Source organism: Nothobranchius furzeri, chromosome 3 (assembly GCF_043380555.1).
Source record: "Nothobranchius furzeri strain GRZ-AD chromosome 3, NfurGRZ-RIMD1, whole genome shotgun sequence".
In the NCBI taxonomy this organism is placed as follows: domain Eukaryota; kingdom Metazoa; phylum Chordata; class Actinopteri; order Cyprinodontiformes; family Nothobranchiidae; genus Nothobranchius; species Nothobranchius furzeri.
The window spans coordinates 492501-515000 of NC_091743.1; the positions used below are offsets into that span (position 1 = coordinate 492501).

Here is a 22500-nt window from a genome sequence, read left to right on the forward strand (position 1 = left end):
TAACTCTAGCTTGGCTACTGGGGTGTTTCCTACTTCTTTTAAAAAGGCGGTTGTGCAACCAATAAAAAAAACCTGGTTTAGACGGCTCAAACCTTGCAAACTTTCGGCCAATCTCCAAATTACCGTTTTTGTCTAAGGTCCTTGAAAAGATTGTCTATTCACAGATTACAGCACACATGAATAGCTTTTCTCTGGTTGGTGTGTTCCAGTCTGGGTTTAGGCCACTTCACAGTACCGAATCGGCCCTTCTTCGCGTGACCAATGACATCCTGGTGGCTTCTGACTCTGGGTCGCCTGTTTTGCTCCTACTATTAGATCTTTCTGCAGTATTTGATTCCGTTGACCACGATATTTTGCTGGATAGACTTGAGTCATGGGTGGGGCTTAGGGGTACCTCACTTAAGTGGTTCAGCTCATATCTGTCAAACAGAGTTTTCAAGGTTCAGTTGGGTAATAGTTCCTCTACATTCCTTCCACTTCCATGGGGAGTCCCGCAGGGATCTGTGCTTGGGCCTCTCTTGTTTTCAATTTACATCCTTCCCCTGGGTTCCATCCTGAGGAAACATGGCCTGGGCTATCATATTTATGCAGATGATTGCCAGATCTACCTGGCTTTGAACAAACCAGACTACATCTCTCTTCTGGACTAATGTTTGACTGAAGTGAGGGTTTGGCTTGCCAACAATTTCCTTAAGCTAAATGATTCTAAGTCTGAGGCACTCCTGATGACCCCTAACAAAACCACACACGTATCTTCTGGTTTGGCCACTCTCCCTTATGACCTCAAGCAGTGTGTTGCCAACCTGGGGGTGAAACTGGATACATACTTTTCCATGGGCCCTCAGATTAACGCAGTGGTCAGATCGTGTTTTTATCAGCTGCACAGACTAGTTCGCTTAAAACCGATCCTGAAACGAGCACACCTGGAATCCGTAATTCATGCTTTTATCATCTCTCGACTGGATTATGCAAATTCCACTTTAATTGGCTTACCTGCCTCCGCTCTTAACAGGCTTCAGGTCGTACAGAACGCGGCAGCCAGGTTTTTAACAAACACCCCTAGAAGAGACCATATCACACCTGTACTGGCGCAGCTCCACTGGCTACCCGTAAACTTCAGAGTCAAGTTTAAAATCCTGACTTTTGCCCTGAACGGTCTGGCTCCGGATTACCTGTCGGATCTTGTCACTCGTTATGTGCCAAACCAGGCGTTGAGGTCTGTTGATTGCCTGCTCCTTCGTGTTCCACCAATGAAATACAAAACGCGGGAGCAGCGTGCTTTTGTCTATGCTGCTCCAACACTCTGGAATGCTCTTCCTCTTTCAGTGAGGCTGGCACCATCGCTCCTCCGGTTCAAGTCGCTGCTTAAGGCTCACTTTTACGACCAGGCATTTTTAAATCCGTGACTTTTATTATTTTATTATGTGTCTTTTTATTGACTGTAATTATCTGCCTTGTTGTGCATTTTATTGTTGACCGTGTATTGTTTTATATTGTGTTTTTACTTTTTATTCTGTACAGCACTTTGGTCGGCTGCCATGCCGTTTTTAAATGTGCTTTATAAATAAAGTTGGTATGCACAATGTCTGGTCACCTACAGACCTAATTCCCCTATCTGAGTGGAGTTTCTATTCTGTCTTCTAAAGCCAAGAAAGATTCTGCAGCCCTTGTTGACATTTCAGGGGGAACAAGATGTCAGCCTATGCTCCCAAACAACGCCTTATTTTGATAAGACTGCAGGATTGCTCACTCTCATTCATGAAAGAGGAACTTTTACAACTCATAAGTTAAATAATCATTAAATAATAATATGGTTGAATGAACAAATGTTATAAGAATAACGAATCATATAACCATATAGTGAAATGGACAATATGGTTAAATTAAATGTTTTGATTAATCTGTGCTTAAATTACTGAAGTTGAAATGAATATTATTATTACATTGAAAGATCAACAAGGATGAAATGAAACAAATGACCCATAAATTTAATCAGCGCACTGGCTGGACAAGAGCCATTCACCATATCTCCATGACGCAAGATAAAATTAATGTCACTGCACATAGATATTTTCTTGTCCACAAAATCAGCATCTTCATATCTGAGGGAGGTGTGTATCTGAGTTGTTGGCAAAATCCCTTTACAGGGCAGGTTCTGATTCATCAGTAAACCAAAATATGGCCATTATTTAAACAGCATCACTTCCTGAGTGATATCAGTTGAGCCTAACGCTGACTGGCCATCGGAGGGAAACTCTGCTCCCATCGCATCTTTGACAAGCTGTCAAAACCTGTTGCATGCTACAGCTGACCGCAAACGGTTCCTTCAGAATAAAGCTGAACCAACTTCAACTCCTTAAGAGTTATTCCTAAGATGTAAATAACAACTGTCGTGACCTGGAGACATCTCGAGACTGGTCTAGTCAGCACTGAGGTTTCTTCTAAGGACTTCGGTACCTCTGGGGTCTCCGAGCTGGTACGTAGACTCAACAGATTGCGTCTGATGTGATTTTGGAAACCATCAATTATAGTTTATAGCAGACCAAATTCACTCCCACTCATAACTCAGTTCTTCAGATACAAAGTTTCTGATAACATCACATTCCCCCATCACCACACCTCATGTTCCATCCATCACATAAAGTTGTCATGTTTTTAATTGTTTAGAAAATACATCCTTACTTCTGTAAACTTGACTCTCTTCTTGAATTAATACGAAGTGTGTTACAATCCCTGAATAAATAAAGAATTCAAAATCTTCTGGTTAACATTCAAAGACCAATCAGACTGGATCTCCATATTTAAATAGAAATTCACATCTTATTGGTCAAATATAGTTTGGTATACTGAGTTTAAAAAGCACCCAAAATACATACGTATGCTACTCCTACACCACTTAAACATTCTCCCTCTCCTGATAATAACATTTTACTCTCTTAGACATTGAATGTGCTACTACTAGTTTACCCGTTTAACTATAGCTTATTTTATTAAGAAATTGAATCTACAACGAAACTGCAGCCATAGAAACACTGGTGTGTGTGTGTGTGTGTGTGTGTGTGTGTGTGTGTGTGTGTGTGTGTGTGTGTGTGTGTGTGTGTGTGTGTGTGTGTTAAATGAATTGATGTATCACATACAAACCAATAAGCAATATAATAAAATATATACCCAATGTTTCGTATAAAGTAAGGTACATAACAAAGCACTTAGCTATTTGACACCTTTGATCGTACCTCAGTGTTGAGCTTGAGTCTGCGAACTCCCAGGTCCACTCCTGTGAAGCTTTCATCTGCAGCAATGGTGTCAATCTTAATGAACTGGTTCTCTCTTATGGCCGAGCCTGCGGGCCTGTCAGACTCGTAATAGTACAGGTTGAAGGTTTCCTGCAGAACAGAGAACTGGAGTTCTGAATATCATACCAAACAGAGATACTTCAGTAGGACACTATTTTATCATCCAAACTCCACATGTCAAGCAAACTTGGACCATTACACCAAACTCAGACACTACCCGTCCAATGAAATATCAGATTGTGTAAAAAGTACCAAGTGGTCAAATTTTCCACCTACAAACTGACCAGAGGGTGACTTTTCATTTGCAGACGGGGAAACACCATCTGTTTGTCCCCAAATCCAAACATGCCTCTGCCTCAGTTCTTGCAACTGCAAGAAGTCAGAACATTCTCACTCAAGACCTCATGCAGGCTCCTGCGTTCTCACTCTGAGGAAAAGTCATCTTGAATTATAAATAACTTTACAGCTTATAAATGGGAATAATCATGTGTTGAATGAACAAGATGTTTAAATCAAATGTTTGAATAATCTTTGCCTAAATCATTGATGGCTTTAGAATGAATATTGTTCTTACAGTGGTCCATTTCAGATCTTCTCTACACCAGATCAGTATGTGTTTGATTTGACAAGTTAGTCAATATCTACACTCATTATAATAAGATAATTATTAGTGTTAAAATTCACTTCACATTACTGTTTTTAAAACATTCTCATTCCCACAAAGAGTTAACCTCTCGGAGGATCTGAGTGGAGGTGTGACGTCTGAGAGATGTTTTGAAAAAGCCCTCAAACGTGTCAAATTATGATTTGCCAAAATTAGTCAACAATGCTATTTGAACCCTCTGGAGGCAGGCGTTGCAGATGTGCAACGTTAAAACCTACCTACCTGGTGACTCCACATGCGTATTTCATGAGCATTTGTTAACTCACAGGTACCCCTGAAGGACTTAGTTGTTTGTCCTTTTATCAAAACTTATTTTGAGCCTGAGAGGGTTAATAAAACGGAATTGTTTCCGGGATTAATTCAGTTTCCAGCTGACTTCCGATTTGGCCAAATAGGGGAAGAAGCAATTTTGAAACTATCTCTTTTGACATCAAGTCAAAAGCCTCTCTGCAGCACTGCGAGTGATATCAGACAAAACGGCTCTTCTATGAGCCAACCAACAGCATTAGACGCAAACAAACATTCCAGCTTCCTGTCATCACCTGGAGAGATCTGTTGGGTAATTTCTATTATTGTTCTTATATTACCTCAAAGAAAGTCAGAGCACACACAGAGAGATTAGATTCATAATTTGGTAAATTGTAAACAACCTTTAAACAGACAACAAACTCTGCAAAGTGTGACACTTTGCAGAGGGTGAGAGAATCAAACACACCGGACACGACGGCCGTTTCCTCTCACAAATCAGCCAAAGCTTGTGGAGTGTTTTTATTCGAACATACACACACCCACAAATTCCTCACACACCCTCCTTGGCCTCAGAAACAAAAGGGATCCTTCTGATAGCGTGAAACTCCTCGTCTGACTAGTTTCGCGTCAAATAATGGAACAAAATGCCTAAAGCAGAAATGCTGAGCATTATTAACAACAGCCTATCCACTGGTGTTGTACCCCGTGCTTTTAAACATGCAGTAGTTCAACCCGTTCTGAAGAAGCCTGGCCTTGACACCTCTGTTATGAGTAATTTTCGCCCGATCTCCAAGCTTCCATTTTTATCAAAACTGTTAGAGCGTGCTGTTTTTAACCAAATTATGTCTCATCTAGATGATCATGGTTTAATGGATCCCTTCCAGTCAGGCTTCCGATCCCTCCATAGCACCGAGTCAGCTCATCTTCATGTTTTTAATGACATTTTATTAACCCTTGACTCTGGTTCTAATGTATTGCTGGTTTTATTGGATCTGTCGGCTGCTTTCGATACGGTTGATCATGCTATTCTGCTGACTCGGCTGAACCAGCTGGTCGGCATCCAGGGGACTGCCTTAGACTGGTTTAGGTCCTACTTCTGTGACCGCACCTTTAATGTTATGATGGGTAGTGCTGCCTCCCCCTCTGCGGCTTTGACTTGTGGTGTTCCTCAGGGCTCTATTCTTGGACCCCTTTTATTTAATTTATATATTTTGCCCCTGGGTGACATTTTTAAAAAACACCACATTGATTACCATTTTTATGCAGACGATTGCCAATTATATGCCTCTGTGAAGCCTAATGACTCCTTACTGCCCCTTGTTGAATGCTGTAATGATGTGAAGAGCTGGCTGTCAGAAAACTTTCTTTTGCTGAACGACGCTAAGACAGAGGCCATCATTTTCAGCCCTGGTACTTCTCAAAGTCCCCAACTGACCCTTCCATTTATCACAAGTGGGTTGAAAAACCGTGTCACAAACTTAGGGGTTGTGATGGACGCTAAACTAAAAATGGACATTCATGTCAACCAGGTAGTTAAGACCTGTTATTACCACCTGAGGCGTCTCTCTAAAGTTAAGCCCATTTTAAAAAGGCATCATCTTCATTCAGTTGTCCATGCATTTATTACTTCCCGTCTCGACTACTCTAACTCAGTGCTATACGGTATCTCCTCCTCCACTCTCGCTCGACTTCAGCTAGTGCAGAACGCAGCAGCTCGCTTCTTGACTGGCACCAGGCAGCGGGAACACATCACACCGGTTTTAGCAAATCTTCATTGGCTCCCCATCCATCTCCGGATAGAGTTTAAGATCCTGGTTTTTGTGTTTAAATCCCTAAATAACTTAGCACCTGGCTACTTGTCTGAGCTCATTCACCCATATGTCCCTACAAGATCCCTCCGATCAGCTGACCAACACCTCCTACATGTCCCTAGCTCTCGCTGTAAGTCCCGCGGGGAGCGCGCCTTTTCAGTTTGTGCACCGAAGCTCTGGAACCACTTGCCCCTCCCGATCAGACTCTCTTCCTCTCTTTCCCTTTTTAAGTCTCGTTTAAAAACTCACTTTTATTCTCTGGCTTTTAATTCTGTCTAACTTATTCCCTTTCTACCTTTCCTTTTAGGGTTGGATTACTTGATTTTAATGGATTTAGTTTTTATTTTTGATTGTTTTTATTGTGTGTTTTGTTCAGCACTTTGGTCGGCTCTCATGCCGTGTTTAAATGTGCTATATAAATAAAATTGGTATGGTATGGTAAAATGCCTAAAGCAGAAAGGAGGTGCTGAAAACAGTCAGACGTATTTGGGTCAGTACTAGGGATGCTCCGATCCGATCACGTGATCGGAAATCGGGCCCGATCACGTGATCGGAAATCGGGCCCGATCACGTGACTTTTAAAAGATCGGAATCGGGTGTTAAAGATCGGATTTAACCTTATAAAACAACAAGCATGACATTTTTAATCAATCTTGAGTTTCAAATTGAATAACTATGGCTTAATTTTGTACCAAGTTTCACTTCCTCAATAACAACATGACACCATGGCAGCCATAATGCCACACGTTTTAAAGTGGACCGTGGAACTCAGGTAGCAGTTAGCTAGCAGGTTAATGCTCGTCTCGCTCCAGGAGAGCAAAAAATGTCAGCGGTTTGGAATCATTTTAAACTGGAGACCGAAGGCTGTCCAACAGCCACTTGCAACATTTGCAAACTGAGTGTTTCACGTGGCGGAAAAGACAGAGCTGCTTTTAACACCACGAACCTGATCCGGCATCTTAAGAACAAACATCCAGCTCAATATTCCGAGTTCACCGCGGCAACGCAGATCAAAACATGGAGCCAGCCGACACTGGAAGCTGTGCTGAAAAACAAAGAAAAACTTCCTAAGGATAGCGACAAGGCCAAGAACATCACAGCCAAGATGGCTGAATTTATTGCACTAATGACCAGCCGCTGTCTGTGGTTTCAAACGTAGGATTTCGCCGTCTCATGGAGCACTTGGAGCCACGGTACGAGTTACCTTCTCGAAGCTACTTTACAGACACAGCTCTGCCCAGCATTCACAACAAGCTACGTGACCACCTGTTAGTCATGTTATCAAAGGTGTCTGCTTTTGGGTTTACCACGGACATATGGAGTTCGTCTGTTTGTCCAATGTCACTGATCAGCTTCACTGCACAATGGATCGACTCGAGTTTTAATTTACAACGTGCTACGTTAAATGCGCAACCTTTTCGCGGATCTCACACAGCAGAGCATGTGAAACAGGCTATCGGAGAGATGCTGAACAGTTGGGGAATTGAAAAGGAACGAGTCCATGTAATTGTGCGTGACAGTACCGAGCTTGGGCTGTGTTGCACACACGCTTCAACTTGTTGTGCACGAGGGTCTGCTCTCTCAGCGCAGCGTCACAGACACAATGGCTAATGCCAGGAAGATAATAGGCCATTTCAAACATTCTCCTTTGGCCTATTCACGCCTGGAAGATCTCCAGATTTCTCTGAAGATGACCGTGAAGCGCCTGCAGCAGGATGTGCATGTTAGATGGAACAGCAGCCTCTCTATGCTACAGAGCATTCTGGAGCAAAAGCGAGCGCTCAGCATCTATACAGCGGACCACAACCTCCCTGCTACACTAACAGCTAGTCAGTGGACCTGATGGAGAATACAGCTGAAGTGTGGGAACTAACACTTTGGAAGAACTGACTAGGGAAGTGAGCAAGGAGACTGCAACTGCAGCAGATGTGATCCCTGCCATTTCAGGTTGGTTTTGTTTTATTTTCTACATTTTAATTAAAGAACACACAATGTTTTTTATTCTAAATAAGTAATAAACTGTTATCCATCTATTCATTCTCTAAACAGCTCTCAGACGTGTCCTGTCTCGAGAGGACACGACTGACCAGGGTGTTCGAACCATGAAAAGAACTCTCCTAGAGGCCGTGGAGACTCGCTTTGCTGAGGTAGAAAAGGAACCGCTCTACAGCATCGCCACTTTAGTGGATCCAAGATACAAAGACAGGCAAGTAGAATTAATGTACATTTTTAATTTGATTCTAAGAAAATAAATTTTCAAAACTGTAAGTCAGCCAATGTCTAATTATGTTTTTAAAATTTAGATTTAGCTCTGTTAATGATTAGAGAATTATTTACTATTACATTAATATAACATTTCCTCAGCTGAACTGTTGTGTTATGCAGTGTCTTGCCTAACATTCTTTTTAATTTGTTACATTTATTTTGTAGATATTTCACAAAGTCAGACCACCTGAGGTTTGCTAAAGATTCCCTCATCCAGAAGGTGATGAAGATGGAGGAGAACAGGGTTGCCAGTGAAGAACCAGAGGCAGCAGAGCCTGTGAGCAAGGCACCTCGTCAAGGAGCAGGAAGCAGCCTTGGCAGCATTTAAGATGAGATCTTAGAAGAGCGTCAGCCAGAGGCCCAATCTGTGAGTACCACCTCAGCAGATGTCCAGGTACGGATCTACCTTTCGGAACAAACCATCCCTAGGAAAAGCAATCCTCTAGACTACTGGAAAACACATGCTACACAGTTCCCTTCACTGGCTGCTGTTGCAACCAAATTTCTCTGTGCCCCCTGCACCTCAGTGGACAGTGAGAGACTCTTTAGTGCAGTGTCAAACATTCTTGACGAGAATAGGAATCGGCTCTCCCCCGACAAGTTAGAGATGCTGATTTTCCTCAAAAAAAACGTGCACTTTATTTGGGAGCCTTAGAGTAAAAGTTGAGCTCCATGTAGAGCACATGGAAGAGGTGATTTACCAGTTCTTTGCAATTTGATGTTGATGTTTTATTCTTGAATGGTGTTAAGTTCGTGCACCACTTTGATTAGGCATATCTTGTGTTCGTTTTAATAAACTAGTCAGTCTAAAGGCCTAAGATGTATTTTATTTTGTTACCTGACTGAATTATGCAACTACCTCTTAGAGGTGGAGGTAAGCACTTTAATTTAACTTCTATTATTGTGTTGAGTTATTTTACAAACCTTTTCTACTTTTCTATAAAAACAAATTTGTTTACATATTGTTGCACCACTGATAAGCTACAAAGATATCATTTTGTTTACTTGGTTTGAAGTGCTGCTGCACTAACAAAATGTTTCTACTTTCTTATGGTATCATGTTGGATGCAGTCATATGAATAATATTAATAATAATAAACCTAACAGGTCAATTTGGGTGCAGTCTCCTTTTTTTCTTGCTATTTTATTGTATTGCTGAAGTATCGGATCGGGACTCGGTATCGGCAGATACTCAAAATCAAATGACTCGGAATCGGATCGGGAGCAAAAAAATGTGATCGGAACATCCCTAGTCAGTACTTTTCCCAAAAACATCTAGACATATATGATGAGGGGAACTCTGCTTGATATTCAGCTTTTATCCAACAAGATCTCAGACTAGACAGGTCCTATCGGAGCTAATCTACAGGTTCCTGATACCGAGAGGTCCACTCCACCGGCAGTGTCCACCACGACCTCTTGACCCCCTGGATCGCACGAGAATCTCCACATTAAGGCTGCGTAGATTCGACACAGATTGTGTCGGATGGGTTTTATGAACAAATCTGCAGCTTAACAAACATACAGCCAGATTCTTTTACAACCTAGACTTCACAAATTCTCTCAGATACTTAAGAAATGTTTTGCTACAACATTCCACACATTACATTAAATCACTACAATTGTGTGACCTTTTTAGTTTAGTGGCAACTTTATCTTAGGCTGGGCAGTGTATATTGCACTTAATATTGCTCTGGAAGGTGTAAAAGAGCATGGTACACTTAATTTAATGTCTGCGTTTGACTGATTTTATATTATATTCTAAAGATTTTGAATTTGTAGTTTTCATAAACTATAAGCCATAATCACCACAATTATAACCAATAAAGGTTGTAATGATTGGCTTAGCATAGATTGCATTCAAATATATAAAAGCTTTTTTTGTCACAGTTATACAAGCACAACCTAGAACAACCAAGCTCCCAGCATATATCGCCTTCCTAAATTTAAAAAGGGTTTTGTACGTGACTTTGGTGCAATTCCTAGGGAAATATGAAATAATGACAGGAATCTTATTGTGGGGGATTTTAACATTCATGTATGTTGTGAGTCCAAGCCACTCACCTGTGACTTCCTGACTCTGGTGGACTCATTTAGACACTAGAATCTGTCAAGGGTCTGACTCATTAAGGGGAGCATATTTTGGATCCTCTTGGGGTCTGGATCTAACTGTATCTGGCACCATCAATGTATTTTTACTGATCATCTTGCAATCATATTTCTATAAGACTTTATTTTCCGGCTCTCGCAGAGAACAGACGGTTCTGATTTTGCTCCCTTATCTTTTTTTCCCCAAGGCTCTTTGTCCTGTCTGCCCACAGAGCACCTCTCTGCATTTCTTCTGAAAAACCCTATTTTTTAGAATGGATTTAATTAATTGGTCATTCAACGCGATTGAAAAGATTTTTTCTACGATGAGAACAGAAAAGGGGGCTCCGACTTGCCCGCAAGGGACACACGCAGCAGGATATATGCTCGATTCCTGGAGGGAGTGGAAGATCGTATGCCTCTCTCAGTTGTTCATTGAGGACGTTGAAGATGTGTGGATATTTGGCCTGATGATCACTGGATTTCTTCTGATTGGAGTGGGAGGATATCTGGTTTTCTGGAAATTTGGGAAGACGGGAGCAATTGGAGGGCGACCCGCACCCACGGAAAGCACCGTCCGTGTGGAGACCTCACAGACTGGGACGTTACTCGAGGTGAATCGTAAGCTGGACAATGTTCTAGTTGTGATACCGGTATTAGTGCGCAAAATGGATGTCATTTCGGAGAGGGTCACTGGACAGTGTGGAGATGTTTAAAACCTGAATTGGCTTCACTGGAGGACTTGAATGATCAGTTACAGACTTCAAGGCAGAGAGGAAAATTATCTCTGCCTGACCCAAACAAAGTCTTGTTATCCGAATCTGACGCCAAGGCAGCCTTGTGAATGCCAACAACAAACCCCACGAAGGAATGCAGACAGATGCTGTGAAAACCCGACCTACCCCCCCCCCCCCCCCCCCCCCCCCCCGCCTTTGGATTGGTGAACTTCAGCCTGGCGAGGTCATCAACCTGCAGGTGTCAATGTGCTCTGCGCTCCTCCCAAGATCTCCCTCCCACCTGTGGCTACAGTGGCTGAGCGCCATACAGGGCTGCTCTCGCTGGGGGAGACAGAATCCCAGCCCCCCCCCCACCCCCCACCCCACCCCCCGCCTTCCTCTCGGTGTCTCATATTGTGAATTGTTGATTTTCATGCTTATATGTTTGAGGCGTTTTTTTGCATAGTAAAGCTATGCAGCCTGCCTAGTGTAGTCCATTTATTTAATCCGGCTCTGTCTGTAAGCGTTACCTTGCAGGTGCCCAAGACTCCAGGCATGCTGTTGCAGTCTCTCAAGGTGAACTTGACCTCAATGTAGATCCTCCTGGCTCCTTCTCTGGGAATCCAGTCCGTCCTGAGCCAGTTGTTCTGGCTGGGGCTCATCACATTACAGACCTAATTTAAATAAAGAGTAAAATCATCAGCATGTTGAGATGATGCAAGAAACACCAGCTTCCAAAGCTGCTGGAGCCTTAAAGGTCCTTTTGCACAAATTTCTACTCAGCATGGGCCTGGTTCTAAGGCGTTGACACTAGCAACATGTACAAGGCTGCCACTCATATTTCAGTACCTACTTCAATGCGGTTAAAAGCATATTGAGACAATGTCACACTGGTGGCTAGGAGGCGGAGTCACTAGTTCCTCCAGAGTGTTCTGCTGCACTGACGCAGCCAAAATCATCAAATCATTTTCTAAATGAATCGGCTGTGCCTACAAGTGTTTTGGTTCAGGAGTTAAAAAAGATCAGGTGATTTTCCAACTTTGTCAGAACTTGATATAATTTATAGCACAGCTACTTTGATTTCCATCTGACCTAAAATGCCAAAAAAAGTCCATAAATTGATTTCTGTTTATTTATAAAGCACCAAATCATAACAAATCATCATTGAACAGTCACCTTATCATGGTGGAGGAGTTCGAGTGCCCTAATGATCCTAGGAGCTATGTTGTCTGTGGCACTTTGTGCCCGTGGTAGGGTCTCCCATGACAAATGGGTCTTAGGTGAAGGGTGAGACAAAGAACGGTTCAGAAGATCTTTCATGGACGTAAAAATAAAGAGTCGGAGTACCCGGCCCTGAGGGTTACCGGGGTCCCACCCTGGAGCCAGGCCTGGGATTGGGGCCTGTGAGCGAGCGCCTGGTGGCCGGGCTTTTGCCCATGAGGCCCAGCCGGGCCCAGCCCGAACCGGATACATGGCCTCATCCAACTGTGGACCCACCACTTGCAGGAGGAACATGAAGGGTCCAGTGCAGTGTAGATCGGGTGGCAGACCGAGGCGGGAGCCTTGGTGGTCCGATCCCCAGACAAGGAAACTGGTTATTGGGACATGGAACGTCACCTCTCTGGCAGGGAAGGAGCAGGAGCTTGTGGCAGAGGTTGAGCGGTAACGGCTGGATATAGTCGGACTCACCTCGACACATAGCATTGGCTCAGGAACCCAAGTCCTTGAGAGGGGTTGGACACTCTCCCTTGCTGGAGTTGCTCCGGGTGAGAGGCGGAGGGCTGGGGTTGGCTTTTTGTTAGCCCCGAGACTCTCCTGTGCCTGTGCGTTGGGGTTTACCCCAGGGGACGAGAGGGTAGCTTCCCTGCGCCTTCGAGTCAGGGAACGGGTAATGACTGTTGCTTGTGTTTATGCACCAAATATCAGTTCAGAGTACCCACCCTTTTTGGAGTCCCTGGGACGAGTGCTAGATAGTGCTCCATCAGGGGACTCCATTGTCCTGCCGGGAGACTTCAATGCTCACGTGGGAAATTACAGCATGACCTGGAGGGGTGTGATTGGGAGGAACGGCCCGCCTGATCTGAACTCGAGTGGTGTTTTGTTATTGGACTTCTGTGCAAGCCGCAGTTTGGCCATAACAAACACCATGTTCGAACATAAGGATGCCCATTGGTACACTTGGTACCAGGGCAGCCTAGGTCGCAGGTCGATGATAGACTTTGTAGTCGTATCATCTGACCTGCGGCCGTATGTTTTGAACACCCGAGTGAAGAGAGGAGCAGAGCTGTCAACTGATCTGGTGGTGAGTTGGATTAGATGGCAGGGGAAGATGCCACGTAGACCTGGCAGACCCAAACGCATAGTGAGGGTCTGCTGGGAACGCTTAGCAGAAGAACCTGTCAAGACGGTCTTCAACTCCCACCTCCGGCAGAGCTTTGACCGCTTCCCGAGAGCAGTGGGGGACATCGACTCCGAGTGGGCCTTGTTCCACTCTGCGATTGTTGAGGCGGCTGTTGCTAGCTGTGGTCGCAAGGTGGCCGGTGCCAGTCGTGGTGGCAACCCCCGTACCCGCTGGTGGACACCAGATGTTCGGGGAGCCGTCAGGCTGAAGAAGGAGGCCTACAGGGCGTGGCTGGTCTGTGGGTCTCCGGAGGCAGCAGACAGGTACCGGATAGCCAAGCGGGGTGCAGCAGTGGCAGTCGCCGAGGCAAAATCTCAGGTGTGGGGGGGAGTTTGGTGAGGCCATGGAGAAAGACCATCGATCAGCGCCAAAGAGGTTCTGGCAAACTCTCCGGCGCCTCAGGAGAGGGAGGCAGCAACTCGCTCACACTGTTTACAGTGGGGATGGGGAGTTGCTGACGTCAAATGGGGCTATAGTTGGGCGGTGGAAGGAATACTTTGAGGAGCTCCTCAATCCCACCTACGTGCATTCCGAGGAGGAGCCAGAGCCGGGAGACCTGGGGATGGACTGTCCAATCTCTGGGGCAGAAGTTGCTGAGGTAGTCAAACAACTACACAGCGGCGGAGCCCCGGGGGCGGATGAGATTCATCCTGGGTATCTCAAGGCTATGGATGTGGTAGGAATGTCGTGGTTGACAAGTCTCTGAAACATTGCATGGTAAATGGGGGCAGTTCCTGTGGAGTGGCAGACCGGGGTGGTGGTCACCATCTTTGAGAATGGTGTGTTCCAACTATAGGGGGATCACACTCCTCAGCCTCCCTGGAAAGGTCTACTCCAATGTACAGGAGAGGAGGGTCCGATCGATAGTTGAATCTCAGATTGAGCAATGTGGTTTTCATCCTGGCCGTGGAACTATGGACCAGCTCTATACCCTTGCAAGGGTGATGGAGGGGGCATGGGAGTTTGCCCAACCAATCCACATGTGTTTTGTGGATTTGGAGAAGGCTTATGACCGTGTCCCCAGGGGCACCCTGTGGGGGACGCTCCAGGAGTATGGGGTGGGTGGCTTTCTGTTAAGGGCCATTCAGTCCCTTTACCAGAGGAGAGTGAGTTTGGTCCGCATAGCCGGTAGTAAGTCGGACCTGTTCCCGGTGAGGGTTGGACTCCGCCAGGGCTGCCCTTTGTCACCGGTTCTGTTCATTACCTTTATGGACAGAATTTCTAGACGCAGCCGTGGTGTGGAGTGTGTCGAGTTTGGTGGCAGGAGAATCTCGTCTCTGCTTTTTGCGGATGATGTGGTCCCCCTAGCTTCATCCAGCTCTGACCTTCAGCTCTTGCTGGGTAGGTTCGCGGCCAAGTGTGAAGCGGCTGGGATGAGGGTAAGCACCTCTAAATCTGAGACCATGGTTCTCGATCGGAAAAGGGTGGCTTGCCAACTCCAGGTCGGGAGAGAGGTCCTACCTCAAGTGGAGGAGTTTAAATATCTCGGGGTCTTGTTCACGAGTGAGGGTAGGAGGGATCGGGAGATCCACGTGCGGATTGGTTCGGCATCTGCAGTGATGCTGAGCCGATCTGTCATGGTGAAGAGGGAGCTGAGCCAGAAAAGCCAGGCTCTAGATTTATCGGTCAATCTACGTCCCAATCCTCACCTATGGTCATGAGCTTTGGGTAATGACCGAAAGAACGAGATCGCGAATACAAGCAACTGAAATGAGTTTCCTCCGTAGGGTGGCCGGGCTCAGCCTTAGATATACGGTGAGGAGCTCAGACATTCGGGAGGGACTCGGAGTAGAACTGCTGCTCCTCCAGATCGAAAGGAGTCAGTTGAGGTGGTTTGGGCATCTGGTCAGGATGCCTCCTGGACGCCTCCCTGGGGAGGTGTTTCGGGCATGTCCTGCCGGCAGGAGACCCCGGGTCGACCCAGGACACGTTGGAGAGGTTACATCTCCAATCTGGTCCGGGAACGCCTTGGGATCCTGCCGGAGGAATTGGTGGAGGTGACTGGGGAGAGGAAGGTCTGGAGTTCCCTAGTTGGGATGCTGCCCCCTCGTCCCAAACCCGGATAAGCGGAGGAAGACAACGACGATGAAGACAAATCACAACAAGTCGTCTCAAGGTACTTAACAAAGTAAACATTCCAGTACAGTTCATTTCATTAGGCCAATCAGTAAAACCTTTCCTACATAGTCCTACACTAGTAAGCAAGCATGTAGCGATAGTGGAGAGGAAAACTCCCGTACAACTGTTCAGGTCTTTTATATCAACACTGTCATCCACTGTGTCCTCCTTTAAGGGACTTTGTGTTTTTCTGTTTTTACAGCGATGTCTGCATTAATTTAATGTTGTATCCAGAGGCTAACACTAGCTGTAAACATCCACAAACCGACTTAATAACCTAATTCTTTCAAAATATTTGTGTAATGAGGAACTGATGCAGGTGTAAAGCTTTTTTTAAAGGTTTGCAATTGTGTGTCTACTTTCCTAAACTGAAGCCATTCAGGAAGTTACCAGTAAAAGGTAAGATAGGAAGTGGTAACACCTTATACAGCTACACGGAGAGCTGTTAGTGCTTAACGAGTGTGAGTGACTACAACAAGCATTCATGGTGGTTTTACACACCAATAGTACTCAACATTCAAAATGTGACTTTTTTAAGTAACGTGTAAATACATATGTGCTATTTGTGTTTACTCATTATTCTAAAATTCTGCTTACAATAGTGACCGACACAAAACTCAACTATTGCCGCTACAATATAAATGCTGCTACTCTGTGTATGTACTTAGTACTCTTGATTTTACATATATATTATTTCTGTATTATTTTTGTATTCTTTTACATTTTGCACCAAAGTGAGTGACAGACCACTTTTGCTGTACCCTGTACAACGACAATAAGAGCTATTCGATTCTATTCTATTCTCTATGAAGCAAGAACAAAATAGTTTTATCCTAAATTCTAGAGATATATTCTATATAATTCTGAATCTGCGTCTTTGCATGTGTTACCAAAGCCCACACTGAGAATGTTACACACCTGGTATGTGTGGATGGGGGTGAAGTACTCGTCCATCTCATTAATGGCGTCCCACTGTGCAGAAACAGACAAAAACAAACAGTTGCTCATGACTCTGATTCACGTTAGAACACACAGCTGATGTGTTTCATGTGACTGGCTGACACTTTCACCCGTATGATCATTTCAGCCACACCGACGGCAAAAAACCTTACTTTAGGCTTCATTAGTCATAACTTGTGTAGATTTCAGACCTCATTATTCACCTGTGCATGTGGTGGGTGACATATATTATCCTAACGATCATTTATTTTTGCATGCAGGTAAAACTTGACCTCCATGTTTCTTTTCCAATATCATTGCCTAAAGCCTCTCTTTAGAATAAGCTACTGAACCTGTAATAATCCAGGCTTTAATTATGTTGATGTATTCCTCTCTGCTGCTGCAGCACACAACACTTACCTTGCCGTTGTGTTCTACATTTCAGCATTACTGAAATTCATTTGAGCCTATTCCAACGGGACACGTTTTCCTTAATTAGCTGCCCCTAATGTGTGTGATAAGATTTACGTTGTTTACTGAATGCCACTTGCTGGTAGAAATAGAATTAGCTAAACATGTTCAAGTATGTCACACAGCCCTGGAAACATTCACCACTCATGTCAGCGGGTTTAGCTGGTGTGGGACGTCGTGTGTCGGGTTGCTGGGTTGGGGGCTGGTGTCAGTCCCTGGGCTAACTCTGGGTCACAGGCGGGGTGGCGTCTGCACAACTCACTAATTCAAAACCTCAGCTCAGTACAAACATTTAGTTTTATTTTGTTTGCTTTTTTTGGTCATAACTGGCAGATCAAAGTTTGCAAACCAAAAGCAATGAATGTCTACGCCACCACATCACACAGTAACACGACTAAGTAATTCATTCTTTTAAAAACTACAACAGATTTCAGCCGACTGTTCTTAGGGTTTGGGTTACATTTCCTGTCTCCTATACATCAAATACATTCTAGCATGGGCAACGCTGGTTCAGGACTTTGTCTTGTAAGCAATGAGTTGCTGGTTTGAATCCCAAGTTCCATCTGTGCTTCAACACACCTGATCTCAATCAGCAGGTGATTAACAGTGTGGTTTCAGTAAAGTAACATAAATCTGTTAGTTATACATTTCTTTTAGAATTTCTTCTTTTATCATTCCCTTTATAATAAGTAAAGTTTGCAATTTAAATTTGTTAATTTTTTATTTTTTGGCAAATTGATGTAGTTGTGAATTTTTTGGACACGCCTTAGTCATTAAGCTGATTAGTAGCACATGGGGAGGTGTGTGAAAGAATGTTTGTTGGCCAAGTGTCAGGAAAAATGGGAGGATTTTGTCAAATGATTTTTTGACCATTTTTTAGACCTGATAATTTATTTTAAGGTTAATTTTTGTTTCATCAAAAGTAGAACATTTTGAATGAATTTTGAACTATTTTTTGGAAGAATAAATCATTTATAATATTTGCAAGAAATCAAGTCTAAAGTGCGTGCTTAAAGGAAATCACCTGTTTTCACCAACGGCCTTTTGTTGGAAATCGTATTTTTTGGAAGTATAAAGGCCGTGACAAACAGGCTTCTGCAGAGCCTGATGAGCTGCTGCACATGTGATTCAACCACTGAATCTAGTGTGTTGGACTAGGGAAACCACTGAATGCGCTGGATACCGGGCCTCGACGCTCGGAATTGAATGGCTCTGATGTAACTCATCATCATTAGTGTTTGGAGCATCATTCAGGTGTGTCCCAGGGGTGGCTCGTCGTGGCGCGGTATGGCGAACTGCTGAAGATAGGATTGGGATCTATTTTTGCTGTGAGCCTCTTCTGGGACACATCAAATTCTGCAGTTAACATAGGGCTAGACAGGAAATCGCGCACGTGTTCGGTGTAAAACTTCTGGCAAGAAGAGATTTCATATGTATGTAGATAACATCAGCACGTGTGAGCTAACGGCTTATTTACTCCCTCTGCCATGAGAAGGCCATCGTGTGTTATTCATGACTTAAATCCTGGCAGTGGAGAGCAACATTCTACATGACATCAGACAACGATGTCAAACGTGATCTTCTTTTTGATTTAAAGGTGGATGACATGAACAAACGATGAACTTTGAAGGCTCATGGGAGTCCACTAAGGAGGATGCTCCGTGGCTGAGATGCTCCCCCCAGTGTGGGTTCATTTATTTATTTATTTTTTTAATTTATTGAGAACCTCATTAGCTCCCACCATAGTGTGGCGCTATTCTTCCCGAGGTCTCTTTCAATTTCATTACAAATACTTTACAAGCCCCCCCCCCCTATGGGCTTAAATAAGGGCCAAAATGTTTGTGTAGTTAAAAGAAAAATTTGAAATTGAAAATATGTAAACTGAAAGCAAAAGTCACATTTTTAGAGTGAACTTTGAAAAAGAAAGACTTGGATTTAAAATAAAATCAAACGTTTGGAATATTTGTAAGAACTGAAACCCCAATGATATTTTTATTTAGAATTTTTCTGAGTAAACTTTACTAAAGAATTTTCAGTATTTTTTTTAAATTATTGTTTTTTTAAAAATCCATTCAGTCTCAGATTAAATTTTTTCACATTCAGATCCTTTAAATTAATGTACAAAAAAATTCTTCAGGTTCAGATTTTTCTTTCAGCTTCAGATTTTTTTTTTTTTCACTTTCGGATCTGTATTTTTCAGTTACAGACTTTTGGCCCTGTTTTGGCCTGGTGGGCGTGGCTACACAGAGAGGGGCGGGGAATCATGAGTGACAGCAGGCCGCTGGAGGCTGAAGACGGCCCATTTTTCATGTTGCCTTCAGGAAACCTGGGAATAAACACAATTTATCAAACACCTCCTGCACTGTATTATTTGATAATGGTTAGATAACATGTCATGCATAACTGCTTAAACTCAGTTACTAAAGCTCTTTCAATCAGTAATGTGTTCAAATTACGCAGTGACTGATCAATTATGAGAAGTTTTCCCAACCACTACGTGAGAAGTGATCATTTCCCATGCTCTCAAAGTAGCATACGTGGGTGCTGCTGTTGTGCCTCAGGGAACGATGGCGTCGTCATCCAACAACACTGCTGGTGCGAACAGTCAGGTGAGTGTTTAAGTTTGGAAAAGTTACACTGCAGTCTGTGAATGCTAAGAATTTACGAAGTGGCTATTGTTACGGTTAAAAGTAAGATTCATTTTCGGCTATTCTGTTTTTTTATTTAATTTTCATGGTGAAATCAGTAGCAGTTTTAGGCACGGTCAGACAGGGCAGTTGTCCGGGGCGGCATTTTTTCATGACACAAAAGGGGCGCACAAGCGCTGAGTAAAAAAATAAAAAGAAAGAAATCTGCGCCGCACCGAGGTTTATATTCAATCTGTCATATCACAGAGTCTGGATTGGAAACAGCAAGTTGGCGCCCCCTGCAGCTGCAGGCGCTCCTGCTGACTGAGAGGGTTCAGGTGGGTGCACCGTGTGTGTATGAAGAAGAGGAAGGGGAGGGGTGCGGCGGGGGAATTCACCTCTGGGTATTTCCCAGGCCCCCACAATGCGGCTGGTGGTTTTAGCTTTTTCATGTTCATCTCTTCTGTTTGGCTCTTGACTCAATAAGTTTCCTTTAGTCAGGACTTTTTTTATTCGGCCATTTCACACAATTCAGAAAAACCTGAAAGAATGATAGGCCTGTGTTTATGATATTATGAATGAAACGTGTGTTAAATGGAAGAACATCAAGATGTGATTGACTTTAGCCATGTTAATACAGTTGATTCAGCCCCTACCCGCTCATTTCATTTGGGAAAGACCCAGAGGTGAATTCCCCCGCCGCGCCCCTCCCCTTCCTCTTCTTCATACACACACAGTGCACCTGAACCCTCTCAGTCAGCAGGAGCGCCTGCAGCTGCAGGGGGCGCCAACTTGTTGTTTCCAATCCAGACTCTGTGATATGACAGATAGAATAGAAAACCTCGGTGCGGCACAGATTTCTTTCTTTTTAATTTTTTTACTCAGCGCTTGTGCGTCCCTTTTGTGTCATGAAAAAATGCCGCCCCGGACAACTTCCCTGTCTGTCCGTGCCTAACTTCTACTACTTCTCACGTAGTAGTTGGGAAAACTTCTCATAATTGATCAGTCACTGCGTAATTTGTACACATTACTGATTGAAAGAGCTTTAGTAACTGAGTTTAAGCAGTTATGCATGACATGTTATCTAACCGTTATCAAATAATACAGTGCAGGAGGTGTTTGATAAATTGTGTTTATTCCCAGGTTTCCTGAAGGCAACATGAAAAATGGGCCGTCTTCAGCCTCCAGCGGCCTGCTGTCACTCATGATTCCCCGCCCCTCTCTGTGTAGCCACGCCCACCAGGCCAAAACAGGGCCAAAAGTCTGTAACTGAAAAATACAGATCCGAAAGTGAAAAAAAAAAATCTGAAGCTGAAAGAAAAATCTGAACCTGAAGAAATTTTTTGTACATTAATTAAAAAGATCTGAATGTGAAAAAAATGTAATCTGAGACTGAATGGATTTTTAAAAAAAACAATAATTAAAAAAAAAATTACTGAAAATTCTTTAGTAAAGTTTACTTAGAAAAATTCTAAATAAAAATACCATTGGGGTTTCAGTTCTTACAAATATTCCAAACGTTTGATTTTATTTTAAATCCAAGTCTTTCTTTTTCAAAGTTCACTCTAAAAATGTGACTTTTGCTTTCAGTTTACATATTTTCAATTTCAAATTTTTCTTTTAACTACACAAACATTATGGCCCTTATTTAAGCCCATACCCCCCCCCCCCCCCCCACACACACACACACACACAAACACACACACACACACCCAACAACAACAAACTCCAGGAGCTCATTATAATCATACCAGCTCAATTGCAATAATGATATACCAGTAAGTTACCACACACTTCAGCGTTCATGAAAAATCTACATAAGTGAAAACGGAGAGTTTACACAGATTAATGAATAGCTATATCCAGGAATCAAAAATCATATCACATCACATCCATAACAAACAAAAACTATAGAAGCTGTCATATCAGTCACATTTACAATTCACTGTGCAAAATTTACTGTTGTGTAAACAAGAAAAGCTTTAACTTCTTATGAAAACATCTTCTGTTGTTCTCTAATAACACACATCTAGGTATGGCATTCCATGCAGCCATGGCTCTGTAATAAACCGCTCTTTGCCTTTGATTAGTTCTGCAGCGCGGTAGTGCGCACCTTATGTCACTTGTCTGTCTCGTCGTGTAATCATGATTGTCCGAAAAAAAAGATAACTTGTCATAAATTATTTTAGGTATTTTTGTAGTTATTATATTTCTTATAAATGTGATCAGTGAATACTTTAATCTACATTTCACTGTTAACCAGGCCAACCTATCGTGCATCACACTTACATTTGTTCTATAATTACAACCCAGAACCATTCATGCAGCTTTATTTTGAGCCACTTGTAACTTATATAAATTCATTTCACTTGTATTAGACCAAATAACTGATGCATAATCTAAATGAGACAGTACTAATGTTTGAACTAAAGTTTTTATCTGCAAACGAGGAATAAATTTACAACAATATTTGATCGTGTCCATACTTCTTCCAAGTTTCAGCAGGACATGATTTATGTGACTAGTCCATGACAATCTAGAATCCACAATCACCCCCAACAATCTTGCTTCTTCTACCTGCTCTATCTCTATGTTACCTAGCTTCAAATGCAGTCTAGGTGTCATCTGTAGTGTCTATGTATTCCCCACTATCATGCACTTAGTGTTTTCTGCATTGATTTCTAGTTTGTTCATTCTAATCCATTGTGTAACTAAATCCAACTCCTTTTTCAAAATATCATTTCATTGGCCTTCTGTTTTCTCTGATGCAAAAAATGTAGTGTCATCTGCATATATAGCCATGGTTGCATGTTTTAAAATCAAAGGTAAGTCATTAATAAAAATAGAAAACAAAAGAG

The 22500-nt window shown here is 43.2% G+C and overlaps 1 protein-coding gene across 7 annotated transcripts in view; it reads right to left on the reverse strand.

The window, feature by feature from the left end:
* epha8 (eph receptor A8) overlaps positions 1 to 22500 on the reverse strand; it is a 411677-nt gene that overhangs the window by 295144 nt on the left and 94033 nt on the right. For all 7 annotated transcript variants that reach the window (XM_070549067.1, XM_070549062.1, XM_070549064.1 and 4 more), the window contains exons 3-5: positions 16524 to 16577; positions 11617 to 11760; positions 3234 to 3383 (exon numbers count right to left, since the gene is read on the reverse strand). In XM_070549067.1, coding sequence (XP_070405168.1) covers positions 3234 to 3383; positions 11617 to 11760; positions 16524 to 16577 — 348 coding nt within the window. The remainder of the gene's footprint in view (positions 1 to 3233; positions 3384 to 11616; positions 11761 to 16523; positions 16578 to 22500) is intronic.